Genomic DNA, 22,335 nt, shown 5'->3' with positions numbered 1-22,335 from the left:
TTTTTTTTTTATTAAGTATTTATATATTGTTATAGGTTATTTCAGCTACGTTTTAATATTTTTTTTAAAGAATAATAATTCCTCTAAAATTCTTTTAATGAAATTGAGTCAAATAATCTCTTCTTGACTCTAATCTGGCTTTTCTTTTTCAGGTACTTTTTGATCATGTAGGCTGTTTAAAGAAATATGACACAGTCTTAGATATCCTAAGAGACTTCTTTGAACTCAGGCTTAAATATTATGGACTGAGAAAAGAATGGCTTCTAGGAATGCTTGGCGCTGAATCTGCTAAACTGAATAATCAGGCTCGCTTCATCTTAGAGAAAATAGATGGCAAAATAATCATTGGTATGTTTTTGGAACACTAGCTTACTGTATCTAAAACAAAAGCCAAACTTCCTTGTAACATTTTTTGGTGAGAATGATGGTGGGGAGGGAAAATTCAGGTGGTTAATGCTATAGTCATTTGTTTCAAATAACACATTTGTAGTTTTAAGTTTTCTTTCTTTTTTTTTTTTTTGGTTTTTGGGCCACACCCGGCAGTGCTCAGGGGTTACTCCTGGCTGTCTGCTCAGAAATAGCTCCTGGCAGGCACGGGGGACCATATGGGACACCGGGATTCGAACCAACCACCTTTGGTCCTGGATCGGCTGCTTGCAAGGCAAACACCGCTGTGCTATCTCTCTGGGCCCGTTTTAAGTTTTCTTAGTTTAAGCATCCTTTCTCAGATTTTTGTTTTGTTTGTTTGTTTGTTCTGTTTTTTGGGCCACACCAAGAGATGGCAGTGGTCAGGGGTTACTCCATTCTTCGCTCAGAAATAGCTCCTGGCAGGCTCAGGAAACCATATGGTATGCTGGGAATCAAACCCGGGTAAGGCAAACGCCTACCACTGTGCTATCTCTCTGGCCCAGATTGTTTTGTTTTTGCTTTTGGGCCACACCTGGCAATGTTCAGGAGATAAATCTGGTTTTGTACTCAGGGTTCACTCCTAGTGTTGCCTGGGAATCATGGGGTGTCAGCGATAGAACCCGGATCATCTGCATGCAATGAACACTAAGCACCATACCCACTATACTGTCTCTTCAGTTCCCCCAAATAAAGGTTTTGATTATCTTTTCTGTTTTGAATTATGGGTCAAAGCCTCATGTGGTTTGTCTGCCCCCTTGTGGTTATTTGTCCATGGTTTAGTAAAAGGGGACAGAAGAGATAGCACAGTGGTAGGGCATTTGCCTTGCAGGTGATCGACCCTGGAGGGATCCGGTTCAATTCTAAGCATTCCATATGGTCCCCCAGCCTACCAGGGGCAATTTCTGAGTGCAGAGCCAGCAGTGGCCCCTGAGCACTGCTGGGTGTGACCTAAAAACCAATCAAAGTTTTTTTTAAATGTGCAAAAAGGGGGCCAGAGAGATAGCAAGGCATTTGCCTTGCGTGCAGAAGGTTGGTGGTTCGAATCCCGGCATCCCATATGGTCCCCTTAGGCTGCCAGATGTAACCCAAGGGAAAAAAATGAGCAAAATTTTAATTCTAAGTGTTTACGTTTTTGACTTAATATATTGACCTAATCATATTCCGTAAATATTGCTTAAAATTGTTTTTTTTATATTTGTTTAATAGAAAATAAACCTAAGAAAGAATTAATTAAGGTTTTGATCCAGAGGGGTTATGACTCAGATCCAGTGAAGGCTTGGAAAGAAGCCCAGCAAAAGGTAAATTTTTGGTTAGACTTTTTTTTAATTATTTCTTTTCGCAGAGACAATTTGTATTTTACATTTCTTATTTAATTCCTCCTGTAGGTTCCAGATGAAGAAGAAAATGAAGAGAGTGATGAAAATGAATCTGAAAAAAGTGACTCTGTAACAGATTCTGGACCAACTTTCAATTACCTTCTTGATATGCCTCTTTGGTATCTAACTAAGGAAAAGAAGGATGAACTATGCAAATTAAGAAAGGAAAAAGTGAGTTGTTGATTGATGTGTTGATTAAATCTAATGTGTAAATTAAAACTTGGGCATTGGAGAAATGATACAGTGAGTAAGGCTTACACTGATGTGTATTTCATCTATAGCATCCCATATCATTCCCCGTGGATTGGGGTATGCTATCCTACCACCAAAAAATCAAAACTTAATTTCACACCTCGTGAAAATTCTGTTTATTGAGGCTGGGATATAACTTAGTGGTAGAGCATTAGCTTTGCATCTGCATTTAGTCCTGAGTATTACACAAAAAATAATACTATCTAGGAATACAAATTCTTATCTTTTGTTTTATGAAGGAGGAAGAATTAGATATATTAAAGGGGAAGAGTCCATCAGATTTATGGAGAGAAGACTTGGCTGTTTTTATTGAAGAACTGGAGGTATGCTATGTTAACCTGTATTTGAGTTTTTATTAATGAATTAAATAATATTCTACCAATACGTTTTTGTTGAGAAATTTCACAATTGGGCATGCATTCTCAACTGTTCACATCACAACCTATTATGTGTACTTTCTTCGACTCTAAGATTTTTCTAAATAAATCAATTTCGGGGCCGGGCGGTGGCGCTAAAGGTAAGGTGCCTGCCTTGCCTGCGCTGGCCTTGGACGGACCGCGGTTCGATCCCCCGGTGTCCCATATGGTCCCCCAAGCCAGGAGCAACTTCTGAGCACATAGCCAGGAGTAACCCCTGAGCGTTACCGGGTGTGGCCCAAAAACCAAAAAAAAAAAAAAAAAAATCAATTTCATTTTTTCTTTAAGTTAAAAACAGATTTTATTTGGAGGTACTAATGAAAGAGAGGGAGATGAGAGAGTAAGAGTAATATACTTGAGAGAGCATTGGGCTTCTCCAGAGATAGTGAGAATCCAGTACAGAACTCAGTATGAATGTAGGAAAGTGCACATCTCAAGAGGAGAGGACAGGTTGACATATGTGCTTAGGCACTATGTACCCAGGAGGAACATGTGCTTGCTTCCTTTAAAAAAAAAAGGGAGGGAGGGAGCATTTGCCTCACATGTGGCCAACCTGGAACAGACCCAAGTTCAATCCCCAGCATGCCATATGGTCCCCTGAACCTGCCAGGAGTGATTTCTGAGTGCAGAGCTAGGAGTAACCCCTGAGCACTGCCAGGTGTGGCTCAAAAACCAAAAGAGAAAAAAGAAATTCTCGATAGTGGAAAGAATATAAACAACACAAAGAATTATCGAAAGAATTTATTTTAGAAGTCTTAATATTACTACAACCTCCCTGATAATGTTTGATTTTTTTTTTATTCCTAACATTTTACATGTGAAACAGCATTTTGTAAAGTAAACTAAAGACATAACATGTAAATTTGTTACTGCACTTCAGTATGGATGTCCATAACCGTGTGTTTCTATGTACGTATATGTCCTTACTTTAGTGGGGTGGCAGGAGATCTCGGTCCATGTCCAGCAGTGCTAAGGACCTACTCCTGAATCATTTTTTGTTTGATTTTGGTTTGGGGGTCACAGCCCCAAACAGTGATTCTGGCTCTTCACTCAAGAATTACTGCTGATGGTGCTCAGGGCCTTGTACTGGGTACCAAGGATCAAACTTGCATGCAGAGCAAGCACCCAACCCACTGTACTCTCATAGAATCACGCTACTCCTGATTCTATGCTAGGGATCATGTGATATTTGATACCATATGTGGTCACAGGGATTGAACTAGGATTAACCATGTGCAAGCAAGTGCCTTAACACCTGTACTACATCTTTGCTCTCCCTCCTGTCCCCATTTATTCTGATCTTCAAAGAAATTGATAAACTGTGGGTACACAGCAGACCCAGGGTCAATTTCCAACATCCCATATGTTCCTCCAAGCCTGCCAGAAGTGATCTGAGCCCAGAGCCAGGAGTAACCCCTTAGTACCGCTGGGTGGGGCCAAAAGAAAAATAAATTGATAATGGACCAGAGAGATAGTAGGGAGGTAAGGTAGGGCATTTGCCTTGCATGCAGAAGACCGGTGGTTCTTTTTTTGTTTGTTTGTTTTGTTTCGGGCCACACCCATTTGATGTTCAGGGGTTATTCCTGGCTAAGTGCTCAGAAATTGCCCCTGGCTTGGGGGGACCATATGGGACGCCAGGGGATCGAACTGCGGTCCTTCCTTGGCTAGTGCTTGCAAGGCAGACACCTTACCTCTAGCGCCACCTCACAAGGACCGTGGTTCTAATCTCAGCATCCCATATGGTCCCTCGAGCCTGCCAGGAGCGATTTCTGAGCATAGAGCCAGGAGTAACACCTGAGCGCTGCTGGTTGTGACCCAAAAACCAAAAAAGTAAATACATTAAAAAAAATTGATAGAACTGGGGCCGGAGAGATAGCATGGAGGGAAGGCATTTGCCTTGCATGCAGAAGGATGGTGGTTCAAATCCCAGCATCCTATATGGTCCCCCAAGCTTGCCAGTAGCGATTTCTGAGCATAGAGCCAGGAGTAGTAACCCCTGAGTACTGCCAGGACTGACCCAAAAAACAACAACAACAAAAATGATAGAACTAAGAATAAACACTAATTTTCTATTTCCCCTTTGTTTTTTGTTTTTTTCCTCAGAAAGTTCCTCTTTTTTTTTTTTTTTTTGACCACAATTAGCAGTGCTGAGTGGTTTACTCATTGCAGAACTTGAGGAATCATATGGGACTCTGGGAGTTGAGCCTTGTTGTCCCCGTGCCAGGCAAGCACCTTATCTGTCATACTATCTCTTTAGCCCCTCAATGTGAGTCTTTAATAGTTTACTTAGTTGTGGAATAGCTTGCCTTAAGGTAAAAAATATTGAGGGTGGACCAAAGAGTGGTGCACTGCTGGGTGTGGCCCAAAGTGGGGGAGTAGCACTGGAGTGATAATACAGCAGGTAGGGTGTTTGCCTTACACTGCTGGTCGAGTTCAATTTGGTTCCTGAGCACAGACAGGAGTAATCTGTGAACACTACTATGGATGTTGCCCAAAAAGGGGGTTGTGATAAAAATGAACCAGAGTACAGGAATTAAGGCACTTGTCTATATGAGACAACAGCACCATCAGGAATGACCCCTAATCAGAGGTAGGAGAAATCTCTAAGCACTAACAAGCCCAAAAACAACTCCTACTCTGCTAATATATATAAAACAAATTGAAGATTAGGGCATGTTGTGGATGTAGGAGCCCTGCAATTGACCTCTCCTAGTATCACCAGGAGTACCCCAAAACAAAACACAAAAATAGATGTATTGAACTGAAATGAATATTTTTTTTATGAAATGAATTTAACTGTTGCTTTCCTTCAATTTTTCAAAGTAACTGATATTTTTATGATTTTATCTTTCATAGATTGTTGAAGCCAAGGAACTAAAAGATGAACAAGTAGGACTAGTTGTGAAAGGGGGGAAAGCAAAAGGGAAAAAAACCCAACTGACTGAAATCCTGCCTTCACCAAGTGGAAAAAGAGTCATCCCAGTAGTGACTGTGGAAATGAAAGCAGAGGCAGAAAAAAAAGTTAAAAGGAAAATTAAGGTAATGACCAGATTGAATATAAAATGATTTATATTTTGAACATAACTTTTGAAATTGAACAAGGGCTGGCTGGGGTCAGAGCAATAACAGTACTAGGGCATTTTTGCCTTGCATGCAGCTGACCCGGAATGGACCTGGGTTCTAATCCCAGCATCCCATATGGTCCCCTGAGCCTGCCAGGAACAATTGCTGAGTGCAGAGCCAGGATTATCCCCTAAGTGCTGCTGAGTGTGGCCCAAAAACAAAAAAAGGAATTAAACAAGGGTTGGCAAGATAGCTGAACTTTAAGGACTTACAATGGGTGTTTAAGTTCTCTTGTTTAATACCTATCACATGGACCTCAAGTTCTGCTGGGTGTAGATACTTTATTTCTTTGTTTTTTTTTTTGTTTTTTTTTTTAGTTCTTGGTCACACCTGGTGATGCTCAGGGATTGAACCTGGGTCAGCTGTGTGCAAAGCAAGCACCCTGCCCAATGTACTATCTCTCCATCTCCATGTGTTGGACCTATTTTTAAATAAAAGTACCAAATTATTGGGGCCAGAGTGATAGCACAGCAGTAGTGTGTTTGTCTTGCATGTGGCCAACCCAGGATGGACCTGGGTTTGATCCCCAACATCCTATATAATCCTGAGTCAGGAGTGATTTCTGAGCGCATAGCCAGGAGTAACCCCAAGTGTCACCAGGTGTTGCCCAAAAACCAATTTTTTTTTTTTTTTTTTTTTTTTTTGGTTTTTGGGCCACACCCAGTAACGCTCAGGGGTTACTCCTGGCTATGTGCTCAGAAGTTGCTCCTGGCTTGGGGGACCATATGGGACACCGGGGGATCGAACCGCGGTCCGTCCAAGGTTAGCGCAGGCAAGGCAGGCACCTTACCTTTAGCGCCACCACCCAGCCCCTCAAAAACCAATTATTTTATTTGATTTTATTGTTTGGATTTTAGGGACACATATCAACCAGCACTGAGGGGCTTTCCTATTGGTTCTGTGCTCAAGAGACCATGTAATACCAGAATTGAAACAAGGCTTTTACATGTAGCTCATTGATCTATCCATCCAGCTCAGTCCCATTGTTTGGATTATATCCTATATCTAATCACAAACTATACCTTCATTCATAGTAACCAAAGTTTATATTAAAAACGACTCTTAGGGGCTGGAGCAACTATACAGCAAGTTGTGTATACATGTGGCAGAGTGGCAGACCAGGTCTACCCTAGCACTCCATATATCCCCTGAGCATAGTCAGGAATGGCAAAAATAATAATAAGTAAAAAATAAAAATGGGGGCCGGGTAGGTGGCGCTGGAGGTAAGGTGTCTGCCTTGCAAGCGCTAGCCAAGGAAGGACCACGGTTCGATCCCCCGGCGTCCCATATGGCCCCCCCAAGCCAGGGGCGATTTCTGAGCACATAGCCAGGAGTAACCCCTGAGCGTCAAACGGGTGTGGCCCAAAAACCAAAAAAAAAAAAAAAAAAGACTGATACTGTTAAATATTTAAACAGCTGTTGTCTATATATTGTTTTAAGTTAATGATAAGTTGGGCCGGGAGAGATAGCACAGCGGTGTTTGCCTTGCAAGCAGCTGATCCAGGACCAAAGGTGGTTGGTTCGAATCCCGGTGTCCCATATGGTCCCCTGAGCCTGCCAGGAGCTATTTCTGAGCAGACAGCCAGGAGTAACCCCTGAGCACCGCCGGGTGTGGCCCAAAAACTTAAAAAAAAAAAAAAAGTTAATGATAAGTTGACAGAACTTGACCTGTTTTCTATTTATATGTGGTCTTCTAGAATGAAAACACTGAAGGAAGCCCTCAGGAGGATGGTATGGAACTAAAAAAAAGAATAGAAAAGAAACTGAAAAAAGATTCAGGTAATAAAACATTTAAAAAGAACTGAACAATAGTACAGTGGGTTGGGCTACTTTGCACACAGCCTGGGCTTGTTCCCCAGCATCCTATATATCCCACATGGTCCCCTGAGCACCAGTGGGTGTGAACACAACCCCCAACAAAAGAACGTGATTTATAATACTGTTATTAAAGTTTTAAATATATAATGTTGTATGGGGCCGGAGCTATAACACAGCGGGTGGGGTGTTTGCCTTGCACGCAGCCAACCCAGGTTTGATCCTTGGCATCCCATATGATCCCACTAACATAGCTCACTATTTGAAAGATAGTTGGAAAAGAGTTAAGTCGCTGAGAATATGTAAAAGCTTTTTTTTTCCTATCTCCTTTTCTAGGTCCCAAAACAAAGAAACAAACTACACTGCCTTTTAAACCAATCAAAAAAGGGAAGAAAAGAAACCCCTGGTCTGATTCAGAATCAGATAAGAGCAGTGATGAAAGTAATGTTGATGTCCCTCCACGTGAAATAGAGCTACGGAGAGCAACAAGTAAGGAAAACTTAAAAACATACCAGATATGCTGAAAGGAAATTGCTATATCTTAGTCATTTAAGTTTTTAAAAAACTAAGATTTCTTTTAGGGTATTAAGCTGAATATTAAAACATTAGGAGGATTTCTTCCCAAGCAATGCTCAGGGGCTCTGATGTCACTCCAATCAACTGCTCTTACCTGACAGTTCTAGGGTGGGAGTACATGCAAACTTAGGGCTCTAAGCATGTAGAGTATATGCTTTTATTTTACTCTTTGAACTCTCTTCCTGGTTTCCAAATATTAAATCTTTTTGTTTTGTTTTGTTTTTGGGCCACACCCACTGGTGTTCAGGGGTTACTCCTGGCTGTCTGCTCAGAAATAGCTCCTGGCAGGCACGGGGGACCATATGGGACACCAGGATTCGAACCAACCACCTTTGGTCCTGGATTGGCTGCTTGCAAGGCAAACGCTGCTGTGCTATCTCTCCGGGCCCCAAATATTAAATCTTTATGAAAACTTTACCAATCTGTGGATTGATTGTTTTATTCCATTCTCTTTGATTCTGATTTTTTTTTTTAAATAGCAAAAACTAAATTCACAGTAGATTTGGACTCAGATGAAGATTTCTCTGAATTTGAAGAAAACGATCAAGATGAAGAGTTTGTTCCATCAGATTATGATTTGCCTACAACCAAAACTTCCCAAAAGTAAGGATATTTTTGTTTGAAGTTTTTGGGTCATACCTGGCTGTAATGAATCTGTGCTGTTAAATCCTTTGTTGGATGTTTGTGAATCTACGAACAGTCCCCAGAATGAGAAATTACTTCCCATCCCCTTGTCCCCTTTCGGGGGGAGACCTTGATAATATTTATCTGCAGCAAATAATAATCCACACAGACAAGAAGGTTAGGGTGTAAAAGATTGGGCAAAGAGAGAGAGAGAGTCCTCTTGCATCCTGCAAACAGCTTTCGCAAAAGGACCCCTCTTCCCTGTCCATCAAGCTATTTATTGCCAACTCCATATCGCCCCCACCTGGAAGGTCTAGGTGGGGCAATAGTCACAGAACATTCCTAAGGAAATATTTTTATATACAACAATTCCAAGACGAATCTTATGGAAACTTTTTCATATACTACCTGACAGCACTCAGGAATTGCTCCTGGTAGGTTCGGGGAACCATATAGAATGCTGGGGTTTGAACCAACATCCATCCTGTGTTGGCCGCATGCAGTGCAAACTCTTACCGTTTTGCTATCGCTCCGGCCCTACTTTTTTTTTTTTTTTTTTTTTTTTTGCTTTTGGGTCACACCTGGCAGCGCTCATGGGGTTCCTCCTGGCTCTGCGCTCAGAAATCCTTCCTGGAAGGCTCAGGGGACCATATGAAATGCCGGGATTCAAACCACTATTTTGCAAGCAAGGCAAACGCCCTACATCCATGCTATCTCTCTGACCCTGGCCCTATTTTTTTTTGTTTCTGTTTTTTGGTTCTTGGGTCACACCCGGCAGCGCCGTTGTGCTATCTCTCCGGCCCCCCCCCCCCTTTTTTTTTTTTTTTTGGTTTTTGGGTCACAACTGGCAGCACTCAGGGGTTACTCCTATTTTCCTTAATAGTCAAAAAATATCCTTGTGTGGGGCCGGAGCCATAGCACAGTGGGTAGGATGTTAAGCCTTCCATACAACCAAGCTAGACTTGATCCCCTAGCATCCTATATGGTTCCCTGAGCCTGCCAGGAATAGTTTCTGAGAACAGAGCAGGGAGTATCCCGAGCGCTGCTGGGTGTGGCACAAGACCCACGCCCACCCCACCCCCCAAAATATGCTCTTGTTTGACATACTTAGAATTAAATGTAAAGAGGGGACTGAGCGATAGCATATTGGTATGACTTTACCTTACATGTGGCTGACCTGGGATGGACCCAGGTTTGATCCCTGGAATCCCATATATATATACACGGTCCCCGGAGCGTGCCAGGAGCAATTTCTCAATGCAGAGCCAGGAGTAACCTGAGTGCTGCCGAATGTGGCCCAAAAACCAAAAAAATAGAATTGACTTTAAGACTTTATGACTCTGTTTTTATTTTATTTTAGACAAACTAACAAAGAACAGAAACCATCAAAAAGTGCCGAATCAGGTATGTATTTTAAGTAAAAATTACTTTTTACTTAGTTGGGCACGTAGCTCCAACTGGGTTCTAGTCTGGACATTTTCCAAATCTTATTTTAGTATTAGTGCTAAAACCAAGCGAGCACTATTTTCCAAATCTTAAATTGTTGAAATTCGGGGCCGGAGAGATAGCATGGAGGTAAGGCATTTGCCTTTCATGCAGGAGGTCATCGGCTCGAATCCCGGCATCCCATATGCCTGCCAGGAACAATTTCTGAGCCTGGAGCCAGGAATAATCCCTGAGCACTGCCGGGTGTGACCCAAAAACCACAATTAAAAAAAAAAAAATTGGGGGCCGGGAAGGTGGCGCTAGAGGTAAGGTGTCTACCTTACAAGCGCTAGCCAAGGAACGGACCGTGGTTCGATCCCCCCGGCGTCCCATATGGTCCCCCCAAGCCAGGGGCGATTTCTGAGCACATAGCCAGGAGTAACCCCTGAGTGTCAAACGGGTGTGGCCCAAAAACCAAAAAAAAAAAAAAAAAATTGTTGAAATTCTTTTTTTATTCTTTTTTTATTTTTATTTTATTTTATTTTTTTTTTTGGTTTTTGGGTCACACCCGGCATTGCTCAGGGATTACTCCTGGCTTTATGCTCAGAAATCGCTCCTGGCAGGCTCGGGGGATCATATGGGACACCGGGATTTGAACCGATGACCTTCTGCATGAAAGGCAGACACCTTACCCTCCATGCTATCTCTCCGGCCCCTCTTTTTTTATTTATTTATTTTTTTATTTTTTATTTTTTTTTTTTTTTGTGGTTTTTGGGTCACACCCGGCAGTGCTCAGGGGTTATTTCTGGCTCCAGGCTCAGAAATTGCTCCTGGCAGGCACAGGGGACCATATGGGGCGCCGGGATTCGAACCGATGACCTCCTGCATGAAAGGCAAACGCCTTACCTCCATGCTATCTCTCCGGCCCCTATTTTTTATTTTTTATTTTTTTTTAAGTTTAATTCTTTAATCCAACAAGTGCCCCAGCCTGGACGTGAGCACGGCCATCCCCCAAGGAGATGAATCAATTGTTGAAATTCTTATTCTTCTTTTTTTTTGGTTTTTGGGGCCACACCCACCGGTGTTCCCTTTGGTCCTGAATCGGCTGATTGCAAGGCAAACGCTGCTGTGCTATCCCTCCGGGCCCGAAATTCTTATTCTTATTAAGTTCTTTTTTTTTTTTTTCTCATAATTTTTTTATATTAATATCTTTATTTAAACACCTTGATTACAAATATGATGTAGTTGGGTTTCAGTCACCATTCTTAATTTCTTGTTTGCATTACATTGATATTTTCATTAGATTTAGTTTTATATAGATAGATTTTTGTATATGTATATATACATATACAAATGTGTGTGTGGCAGTCTCGGGATCATATGGGATGCTGAAGATCAAACCTGGGTTGGCCACATGCAAGGCAAACACCCTAGTTACCCTCTGCTATAGCTCCAGCTCCTAGATTATATATTTAAAGTAGTAGCTGGACTGATAATACAGTGAATAGGACATTTATCTCACACGTGGCTGACCTGGGTTCCATCCCCAGCATCCCATATAGTCTTTTGAGTACGCCAGAGTGGTCCCTTAGTGCAGAACCAGGAGTTAATAATCCGTTAGCATCACCATTTGTGGCCCCAAAACAAAACAAAGTCAAATAGTTTTTCACATTTCCTCTGTACTATTTTTCTTTTTCATTTGAACTAATAGACCTTGATGCTGATGACGCCATGAAAAATGCACCACTTTCTCCAAGTTCCCCTGCTGCTGATTTAACAGCTGAAACTGAAACAACAGAGCCTGTTTCTAAAAAGAATGTGACTGTGAAGAAAACAGCAGCAAAAAGTGAGCCTAAATCTTTGAGATGTGTTAATATTAGGATTAAGTTACTTGCTGTCATGTGTGTTTCTACTGTTATTCTCAAAGTCACTGCTAAGATGAAATTATTTTCCAAATGAAAGCAACCCTTTAGAGATCCTTGTAATCAATATTGATGGTCAAAAAGTTTTCTTTTTCTTTTTTTTAATTTTTGTAGCCAAATGAGTTACAAATCTTTTACCAAAAAAAAAATCTTTTATAGTAATATTTAAGGTACATAGTGACAATGAATAAGGGGCATTCCCACCACCACCAGTGTTGTCCTCCCTCCACCCCTTTTCCCAATGTGCATCCCACTTCTCCCTCCATTACTCCCCAGGATGCTAGTGTAACTGGTCCCCTCTTGTACAGCTTGTTGTAGATTGGTTATCGATTCGTTGACTTTGGGTTTAGTGTTCAAGTCTGATCATTTTTTATTTCCACTAAGTTTTCATATGACTGTCTGGTCCTGGTACCATCCCCTTTTCCCCCTCTAATTATGAGGCTGAGTAAGATGATTCCAGTAATGTGGTTCTGTTGGAGGTATAAGAAAAGAAAAAGAGGGGCCGGGCGGTGGCGCTAAAGGTAAGGTGCCTGCCTTGCCTGCGCTAGCCTCGGACGGACCGCGGTTCGATCGATCCCCCGGCATCCCATATGGTCCCCCAAGCCAGGAGTGACTTCTGAGCGTATAGCCAGGAGTAACCCCCTGAGCGGCACCGGGTGTGGCCCAAAAACCAAAAAAAAAAAAAAAAAGAAAAGAAAAAGAAGGGAGGGACCGGAGAGGTAGCACAGCAGTTGGGTGTTTGCCTTGCAAGCGGGTGACCAGGACCTATGTTGGTTTGAATCCTGGCATCCCATATGGTCCCCCGTACATACCAGGAGCAATTTCTGAGCACAAAGTCAGGAGTAACCCCTGAGCACCGCTGGGAGTGGCCCAAAAATCACAAAAGAAAAAACAAAACAAAACACACACACCCAAAAAAAAGAAAGCTAGAAGGAATCAGGGCCGGAGCCATGGCATGGAGCTATAAGGCATTTGCCTTGAGGGCACAAGCCCAGGACGGACTGTGGTTCGATCCCTCAGTGTCCCATATAGTCCCCCAAGCCAGGAGCATCACGGGATGTGGTGTGACCAGAAAAAAAAAACTAAAAGGAATCGTCTAGGTGTGTTATGAATCAATTTAAAAGAAAGGAGAAGGGGCTGGGCGGTGGCGCTAAAGGTAAGGTGCCTGCCTTGCCTGCGCTAGCCTTGGACGGACCGCGGTTCCATCCCCCGGTGTCCCATATGGTCCCCCAAGCCAGGAGCAACTTCTGAGCACGTAGCCAGGAGTAACCCCTGAGTGTTACTGGGTGTGGCCCAAAAACCAAAAAAAAAAAAGAAAAAAAAAAGAAAGGAGAAAAAGTAACAAAACATCACAAAAGAAAAAAAGCCATAACATAGCAAAGAACAAACAAAAACAAAAACCAGCAACTAACTATGAAAGACAAACAAAAGAACAAAAACAAAAAAAGATAAAACAACAAAACATTTTTTCTTTTTTGGTTATGGGACTATACCCAGCAGTGCTCAGGAGTTACTCCTGACTCTGTGCTCAGAAATCACTCCTGGCAGGCTCAGGCAACTATATGAGATGCCAGGGATCGAACCCGTGTCTGTCTCTGATCATCTGCGTACAAGGCAAATGCCCTACTGCTGTGCTATCGCTCCGGCCCATCAAAAAGTTTTCTAACATGTTTCTCAAACTGCTAGGCATCAGGCCAGGAAGATAACTCGAAGGACTCGAGTATATTTGTGTATGCAGAATATCCCTAGGTTTGGCTCAAACCTCTTAGTACCCTCCTCATCCTCTCTCCCAAAATGCTAGGCATTAGCTAGCTCATTTCTGTGACAGGAATAGGACTTATAAATTACAACAAATGTAATACAATGTAAAAGATATGCCTTATAAAAATGTTTGAATGAGGGGTGGGGCAAAAAAATGTTGAATGAAGAGGCTGAAGCAATAACACAGTAGTAGGGCATTTGCAGCCTGCCAAAGGCGATTTCTGAGTGTAGAACCAGGAGTGACCCCTGAGTGCCGCCAGGTGTGACCTATAAAATAAAACAAAAATGTTGAATGACATTTTGCATACTGGGTTCAATCCCTAGAACTTCATATGGTACCCAAAAGTTATCTTTAGCCATGAGTTAGCCTTGAGCACTACCATATGTGACCAAATCTCCCCACAAAAAAATTTTGCTTTCTCAGGGCCAGAATGATAGCACAGCCATAGGGCATTTGCCTTGCATGTGGCCAACCCTGGAAAGACCTGGGTTTGATTCCCTACATCCCATCTTGTCTCCTGAGAGTGCCTCAAGCAATTTCTAAGCTCAGAGGCAGGAGTAGCCCTGAGTACTGCTGGGTGTGGCCCCAAAACAAAACACAAAAAAAATTTTTTTGCTTTCTCTAGGGCGCTTACTTTGCATAAAGCCAGCCCAAGTTTGATCCCCATATGGACCCCCTAGCCTACCAGAAGTGATTCTTGAATGCAGGGCGAGTAGTAAGTCCTTAGCAAGCCAAGTGTGCTCTTCCCCCCCCCCCCCCAAAAAAAAAACTGTATATTTTTCTACTAGTAGATTCTTTACTATTGTTAGCAAGAAGACAGACGATGACTTTAAAGGCTTAAGAATTGGAGCATAAAGTAAGTCATGACAAGTCATCTCAAAGTGGCCATGACAATTTTGTTGACTTGCAGGTCAATCTTCCACCTCCACTGTAGGCACCAAAAAAAGGGGTGCACCAAAAGCAACCAAAAAGGAGTCAGGCTTGAATTCTGAAGCCTCTAAAAAGCCTGCTCCTACCAAAACGAAGATTTGTCGCAAAAGGAAACCTTCTTCTGATGAGGATTCTGACTCTAATTTTGAGAAAATGATTTCTAAGGCCACAAATAAGGTAAGTAATTTGAAACACAGTTGATCTTTGCTCTTAATAATTTGGGACGGGGCCGGAGAGATAGCATGGAGGTAAGGTGTTTACCTTTCATGCAGAAGGTCATCGGTTCGAATCTCGGCGTCCCATATGGTTCCCCATGCCTGGCAGGAGCAATTTCTGAGCACGGAGCCAGAAAAAAAACCCTGAGCACTTCCGGGTGTGACCCAAAAACCACAAAAAATAATAATAATTTGGGACCTTTTTATTTTTAATTTTTTATTTTTAATTATGTGAACAATGATGCAAAGAAAGAGGATAAGGTAAAGTTACAGGGGAAGGACAATCACCCATATACAGAGTTCTCAGAAGAAATCCCCTTGCTGACGCCTAAATTTTGAACTTACAGTCAGTCAAAGAACATTAAGAAAAATAAAACGGCCGGGCGGTGGCGCTAGAGGTAAGGTGCCTGCCTTGCCTGCGCTAGCCTTGGATGGACCGCGGTTCGATCCCCCGGTGTCCCATATGGTCCCCCTCACCAGGAGCGACTTCTGAGCGCGTAGCCAGGAGTAACCCCTGAGCGTCACCGGGTGTGGCCCAAAAACCAAAAAAAAAAAAAAATTACTTTGTCCACAAGTCCCCAGTTTGTAAGTATATTATAATATTTCTTAGCACTACACAAAGCAATCTAAAACCATGAAATTTATGTGACTCCTTAAACATTGAAGGCATAGTATTTTTTTTTTTTTTTTTTTTGGTTTTTGGGCCACACCCGCTTGACGCTCAGGGGTTACTCCTGGCTATGTGCTCAGAAATCGCCCCTGGCTTGGGGGGACCATATGGGACGCCGGGGGATCGAACCGCGGTCCTTCCTTGGCTAGCGCTTGCAAGGCAGACACCTTACCTCCAGCGCCACCTACCCGGCCCCAGGCATAGTATTTTTTTACATTTTCATGCACATGCATATTAGTTTGAGTTAACATCAAAAGTTCTAAGTTTTTTTTTTTTTTTTTAAGGTTTAGAGACAAAGGAGCACAGTAAAAACAGTGTTAGAGTGGCAAATATTGTTTGCATAGGCCCACCAAAATATGGGGGACATGGAAAGGAAAAGCCTTGGCCTAAATACAAGGAGACCCTACCCCTGAAGTTTCCTGGCATAAGACCAACTCTAGGTTCCAGGCAATTTGGGACCTTTTTAAAGAAAGTTAATTTAGGGTCCGGAGCAGTGGCACAAGCAGTAAGGCACTTTTGCTTTGCACGCTGCTGACTTAAGACGGACAGTAGTTCTATCCCTGGGCATCCTATATGGTCCCCCAAACCAGGATCGATTTCTGAGTGCATAGCCAGGAGTAAGCCCTGAGCGTCACAGGGTGTGCCCAAAAACAAAAACAAAAAAAAAAAAGGAAAGAAAGTTAATGCTTCATTAGCTTTTGCTATATATGCTTTAGTTGTAGCAAGTTCAATGTGCCACTTATTTAGTGAATGAGAACTTTGCCTTAAATCAATTTCTTAGTTCTTATGAAGGTGGAAAACCTGAATTGTAGTCTGTTAGGTTGGTATTATGCAAATTACCATGGGCTTATGTTTTGTAGAAATCTAAGGGAGAGAACGACGACTTTGAAATGGATTTAGACACCACAGTAGCCCCGAGGATAAAATCTGGACGGGCAAAGAAACCTATAAAGTACCTTGAAGAATCAGATGATGACGATCTGTTTTAAACTGTGAGATAACTATTTGAGTAATGGTCTTAGTAAGCTGAAAATAAGAAGGTAATGTAGAATCCTCAAGGAGAAGTATGTAAAAAAGATTTCCTTTTTACAATATTGTGAACATCTTGTGGGCATTATAATGTCTTTTCTCTACTTTTTTTTTTTTAACTTTTTGTTCTTGTTTTTGTTTTTGTTTTTGTTTTGAGCCACACCCGATGACGCTCAGGGGTTACTCCTGGCTATGCACTCAGAAGTCACTCCTGCTTGGGGGACTATATGAGATGCTGGGGGATCGAACCGCGGTCCTTCCAAGGCTAGCGCAGGCAAGGCAGGCACCTTACCTCTAGCGCCACCGCCTGGCCCGTCTTTTCTCTACTTTAAGGTGTCTGTTTTGGGGCTGGAGTTACAGCACAGCTAGCTGTAGGGCATTGCCTTGCATGCTGCCAACCAGTACAGACCCGGTTCAATCCCCAGCATCCCATATGGTCCCCCAAGCCTGCCAGGAGTAACCCCTGTGGACAGCCAGGTGTGACCTCCCCTCCCCCCAAAAAAAGGTGTCTTTTTTGTGTCTGTTGTCTTATATTGATTTTATGTTTTCCTGGACTCTAGAGAGTTGTATTGTCACTTCAGGATAATGTTATTTGTTTATTGACCATTTAATCAAAAATGGGAGCACTTTGGTTAAAAAAAAAAAAAAGACTATTCTGATTTCTTTTATTTTAGTAAATATTAGATGACATATTATCTTATATTTTATAGGTAATTTTCCATCAGATCAACTTTATAGTTCTAGTACAAATACTTCCCCCTCAATCTTAACTTAACCTTTGTTATCTGTAACTACAACATAACAACATGAAGAAAGTAAGTTCATGTGACTTTCTCAGCCCATTAATTGCCTCTGAGTCTTAGATCTCCCAAAGAGCCGATTTATTCAAAAGAGGAATATAGATTTCTGGACTGTATAACAGGAAACATTTGTTCAGCAGTGAGCTATTATACCTATTTGGGGGAGTTTCCATCATTTTCAGTGCTTGTAAACTTGTAAACCTTTCTGCGTTTGTGTGTTATCCATGTTTTTGTAAATATTTAATATGTTTTTCTATTTGGTTTAATTCCAACTATTTTGTACTTTAATAAAATGTTTTCAACATTTCACCTATATTGGATTCTCTTTTTCTCCCTGGCAATAGCCTCTGTCTCTTCACTTAGAGAACATACTGTGATGTTCCTGGCCCTAATAGATTTTTTTTTTTGAGAGAGAGAATTCTGTTTATTCCCACCACCAGACGGTGGGTCGAGCAAGCGAGCTGCACGCCTGCCAGGCTACCTGCCCCCTACAGGGCTGGCGGGCGGCAGCCTCCTGGGGCCACAGAAGGGGGCCAGGGCGGCGGGCCCCGGGCACAAAGGGTCACCCAGTCCCTGGCCACCGAGAGTCAGATCCAGACAGGGCTGCGAGGAAGAAGGGATGCCTGGAGACAGCTGCCGAGCAGTGAGCAGATGGGGCCGGCGGACACGGTGTAGAGCCGATGCCCGAGGTCCCCCGATGTGTCCCGGCGAGTCGAAGCCGAGGAAGGCAAGCGGGCGGCGCAGCAGTGAGCGCAGAGTCCCTGTGTCTGCCGGGCTGGGCCCAGGCTCCCGTGTTTTCCGGACACGTGGACAGCTGGTCGGCGCCCCATCACCACGCTCCTGGGCGCACACCGCCAGCCACCTGCGCTGCGCCGGGGCTCACCTCTCCTTCACGTGGTTGTGTGTCCCCGAGGCCCCGCCACACAGCACCTCGGTGAGGTCGTCCATGACCGCGTTCTCTTTGAGGTCGAGCAGGTGGAACTCGCAGGCGAAGAGGATGAAGTGCACGTAGAGCGTGTTGAGGTGCACGTACAGCTCCAGGGCCAGCGTCTCCTGGAAGTGCTCCGAGTAGATGTGGGCAAACACGTGGAACAGGTACCGGCAGATCCGCTTCACCAGGGACTCGAAGGAGCTGGGGAACTCGTGGCCGTACTTGGTGGGGAACACGTCCTCATCGGTGAGCAGCTTCTGCACGGAGCTCATGACGAAGTCCACGTACTGGAGTGCAGTGCACTTGACCTTCCGGCCCCGCTCGTCATACCAGTGGTACTGGTTGCACACGGCCATGGTCTGGCAGGCATCCCCGGTGCAGAACTCGGAGATGGTGCTGTACTGCAGATTCACGTGGTGGAAGAAGGTCGTGGTGTTGCTCGCCGGCCACTCGTTGAGGTCGATCTCTCGGGGCAGCACCACCACCAGCTCCTTGAAGGCAAAGTCTGTGACGCGGGCCTTAGTGTACTCCGGCTCCAGGTAGACCTTCTTCTCCTCGGCCACCGACTTCCTCCCATTGGGCTTGGCCTTGCACTTCCCCATAAGCCAGTCCATGGCTGCGCGGGGCCCGGCGCCCCACACGCTCGGCCTCCCTCGGCCCGGGGCGGCCGGAAGTAAACACTCGCCACACAGGCGCGCGTGCGCAACACCACCGGAAGTGACCCTAATAGATCTTTTTGGTCCAGCAATTCTCATATGAAGAAATTTAGTTCTAGGGACTAGAGAAGATGGTACAGTATGTAAAAAGGTGCTTACTTTGCACTCGGCTCATCTGGGTTCAGTTCCTGGCATCCCATATGGCCCTCTGAGCACCACTAGGCAGGAGTAACTCCCGAGCCTTGCCCAAAAAACAGTAAGAAATATAATTTTGTGGGCCAGAGTAGTGGTGCAAGCGGTAAGGCGTCTACCTTGCCTCTGCTAGATTAGGATGGACCACTGTTCATTCCTGGCGTCCCATATGGTCCCCAAGCAGGAGCGACCCCTGAGCGTCACCGGAAGTGGCCCAAAAACCAAAAGAAAAGAAAAATGACCAGTGAGGGGCCAGAGAGATACAGCAAGCAGTAGGGCATTTGCCTTGCAAACAGACAATTGAGAACCAACGGGTGGTTCAAATCCTGGCATCTATAGGCTATAGCGCACAAGGCAGACACATTACCTCTGGCCCCATAAACATATTTTTTATATATTATAAAGCCACATTACAATGCAGTGACAATCTGAAGGGCACCAAGCAGTACAGCAATCAAGAGGCAAAGTGAGGGGCTAGAGCAATAGCACAGCACCATAGGGTACTTTACCTTGCATGCAGCCAATTCTATGTGATTTCAGCACCTACAAATTCCCCTGAGCATGCCAGGAGCAATTTTTGTTTTGGGGCAACCACACCCGGTGATAATCGGGTTATTCCTGGCTTGGGGGACCATAAGGGATGCAGGGGGATCGAACCATGGTCTATCCTGGATCAGCTATGTGCAAGGCAAATGCCCTACCACTGCATCATCGCTGCGACCCCTAGCAATTTGAATACAGAGCCAGGAGTAATCCTGAGCATTGCTGGGTGTGGCACAAAAACAAAAATAGGCAAAATGACTACGTGGGGCCACAGTACAGGGATCTATGTGTTTGCATTGCTCAAAGCCAATCTGGTTTTGATCCCCAGCACTGCATTGGGCTCCCCTCGGGAATACCATGAATGATTCCTGAGCACAGAGCCAGAGTAATCCCTGACAGATACCAGGTATAATCACAAAAATAAAAGCAAAATGACAAGATGCCTGACATGGGGAAGGGAAGCGGTACCACCTATGTCGTGCTTGTCCAGAAGACTGAGCCTGCACCTAATCACCAGAATGACACTGACTAGATGCAAATAACACACACAGCACAGGCTGAGCTTTGAATGCTACATTGAGCAGATAGGGTTGGACCCCAAAAAGTCAGCATTGGGGCCAGAACAATAGCACAACAGAAAAGGCATTTATTTGCCTTGCACATGACTGACTCCACCCTGAATTTAGGTGTAACTACCTGCAAGAACCTGCCCGTTTCTGGGAGATGTCTTGGGCAGAGTATCTTTACCTGCAAGACCCTGCCCATTCCTGGGAGGGGTCTTGGGAAGGTTAGATAAGGCCTTGACCCAAGGAATGGGGGGCTTTTGCCAGGATGGAGGTTGAAGGAGACATGGATGAAAGAAGTTAAGATGCAGGGCTAGCTAAGAATGGCAAATGCTTAAATAGGTTTATAATATAATCCACACACGTGATGGCCGGGGCCAATAAACATGCTATCTCTCATGAAGCCTGTCTGAGTGAGTATTCCCGCCGCAACCACCTGAAGTTGCTGACCCGATGGGTAATGGGGGATGGAGCCACGTGGCTGGGGCCTAAGAACAAAAGCCTCCCATCTACCATCCAAGCCTAAGGGCTGTTTTTCTACACATGACAACCAGGTTTCATCCCAGGCATCCCATGTGGTCCCCAAGCCCACCAGGAATATCCCCTGAACACTGCTGGATATGGGCCTCACCCACCTCCAAAACAGTTCCCTGAATGCCACCAGAAATGATCCGAGTGTAATGGAGCCTGAAGTAAGCCAAACACTGTCAAATGTGACCCAACCACCCCTCATGAAAAGGCTATCCTATCACAACCAAACACCTCCTACCCCTTAACTGTCTCAAGATTTTTGAAATTTTTTGGATTTTTCTTTGTGGGGGGGGGGGTGTAGGGCACACCTAGCAGCACTCAGGGCTTACTCCAGGCTCAGAAATTACTTCTGGTGGGGCCGGAGAGCTAGCATAGAGGTAGGGTGTTTGCCTTGCATGCAGAAGGTGGTTAGACTCCTGGCATCCTATATGGTCCCCTGAGCCTGCCAAGAGCGATTTTTTTTTTTGGGGGGGGGTCACACCTAGCAGCGCTCGGGTTACTCCTGGCTCTGCTCAGAAATCGCTCCTGGAAGGCTCAGGGGACCAAAATGGATGCCGGGATTTGACCCACCGTCCCTCTGCATGAAAGACAAACACCCTACCTCCATGCTATCTCTCTGGTCCCAACCAAGAGCGATTTCTGAGCATAGAGTCAGGAGTAAACCCTGAGCGTTGCCTGGTGTGACCCAAAAACAAAAAGAAATCACTGGCAGGCTTGTGGGACTTTATGGGATTCCAATAGCAAGCCTGGGTCGGTTGCATGGAAGGCAAAAGCCCTACCTGTTGTTTTATTATTGCTCCAGCCTCTCAATAGTTTTGATTTTGAACTTTTCAGTCCAACTGATGCGATAAACTGGGTACGTGTGGTTCAAATGGTAGAGAACACACGTCTAGCAATGTGTGAGGCCCTGAGAACTACACCAGGCCCTCATAGCCCCCAATCACTGCAGGTGTGGTCTTGGTGACCTCTGATCACTGGTTGGCCACCAAATCAGCACTCAGTATCTCCAGGAGTAGCTACTCTGTGACCCTGTCCCCCACTAGTAGTGCCCCCCAAAAAGAATTTTCTGGAGGGGGAGTCACACTTGGCAGTGCCTGGGAGACCATGCAATGCCAGGGATCAAATCCAGGATTCACATATGCAAAGTATATGCTCAGCTCTCTAAATGCCTCTCTTTTTATTTATTTATTTATTTTTTTGGAACTCTTCACGAATTTGCGTGTCATCCTTGCGCTGGGGCCATGCTAATCTTATCTGTATCGTTCCAATTTTAGTATATGTGCTGCCACAGAGAGCACGCCTCTCTTACTACAACCTAAGTTCTCCTCTGGAGATCAGTTTTAGCCCCTCCAGAACGTGATACCAACAAAATGCAGTATGTCTGCTTGGTGCCTGGTTACTTTCATCCAACATGATGTATTTGAAGTTCATGTTGCTGCATCTATCAGTCGTTTTCCTCTTCTTTGGGCCAAAGATAATTTTTTTTTTTTTTTGGTTTTTGGGCCACACCCACCGGTGTTCAGGGGTTACTCCTGGCTGTCTGCTCAGAAATAGCTCCTGGCAAGCACGGGGGACC

General features: G+C 44.3%; 2 protein-coding genes and 1 non-coding gene across 3 annotated transcripts in view; 1 reads left to right on the top strand and 2 right to left on the bottom strand.

Annotated features, from left to right (window-relative positions):
- Positions 1-16,503, top strand: part of TOP2A (DNA topoisomerase II alpha) — a 39,406-nt gene extending 22,903 nt beyond the window's left edge. Inside the window, exons 24-35 of the mRNA XM_049778939.1 lie at positions 153-348; positions 1,615-1,706; positions 1,794-1,955; positions 2,276-2,359; positions 5,309-5,491; positions 7,273-7,354; positions 7,727-7,879; positions 8,446-8,569; positions 9,951-9,994; positions 11,727-11,861; positions 14,610-14,806; positions 16,375-16,503. Coding sequence (XP_049634896.1) covers positions 153-348; positions 1,615-1,706; positions 1,794-1,955; positions 2,276-2,359; positions 5,309-5,491; positions 7,273-7,354; positions 7,727-7,879; positions 8,446-8,569; positions 9,951-9,994; positions 11,727-11,861; positions 14,610-14,806; positions 16,375-16,503 — 1,581 coding nt within the window. The remainder of the gene's footprint in view (positions 1-152; positions 349-1,614; positions 1,707-1,793; positions 1,956-2,275; positions 2,360-5,308; positions 5,492-7,272; positions 7,355-7,726; positions 7,880-8,445; positions 8,570-9,950; positions 9,995-11,726; positions 11,862-14,609; positions 14,807-16,374) is intronic.
- A 1,523-nt stretch (positions 16,504-18,026) lies between these two features.
- LOC126019104 (MOB kinase activator 2-like) lies at positions 18,027-18,946 on the bottom strand. The gene has a single exon (XM_049781295.1). The coding sequence runs from the start codon at positions 18,886-18,888 to the stop codon at positions 18,223-18,225; it is 666 nt and encodes a 221-aa protein (XP_049637252.1). The 5' UTR covers positions 18,889-18,946; the 3' UTR covers positions 18,027-18,222.
- A 3,004-nt stretch (positions 18,947-21,950) lies between these two features.
- LOC126027205 (U6 spliceosomal RNA) lies at positions 21,951-22,057 on the bottom strand. Its single transcript, XR_007502225.1, has one exon. It is a non-coding gene; the product is annotated as a U6 spliceosomal RNA (small nuclear RNA).
- Positions 22,058-22,335: the final 278 nt, after the last annotated feature.

Source organism: Suncus etruscus, chromosome 1, assembly GCF_024139225.1.
Source record: "Suncus etruscus isolate mSunEtr1 chromosome 1, mSunEtr1.pri.cur, whole genome shotgun sequence".
Taxonomy (NCBI): Eukaryota; Metazoa; Chordata; class Mammalia; order Eulipotyphla; family Soricidae; genus Suncus; species Suncus etruscus.
The sequence above is the reverse complement of the archived record's forward strand: the minus strand, read 5'-3'. Positions and strand labels throughout refer to the sequence as shown.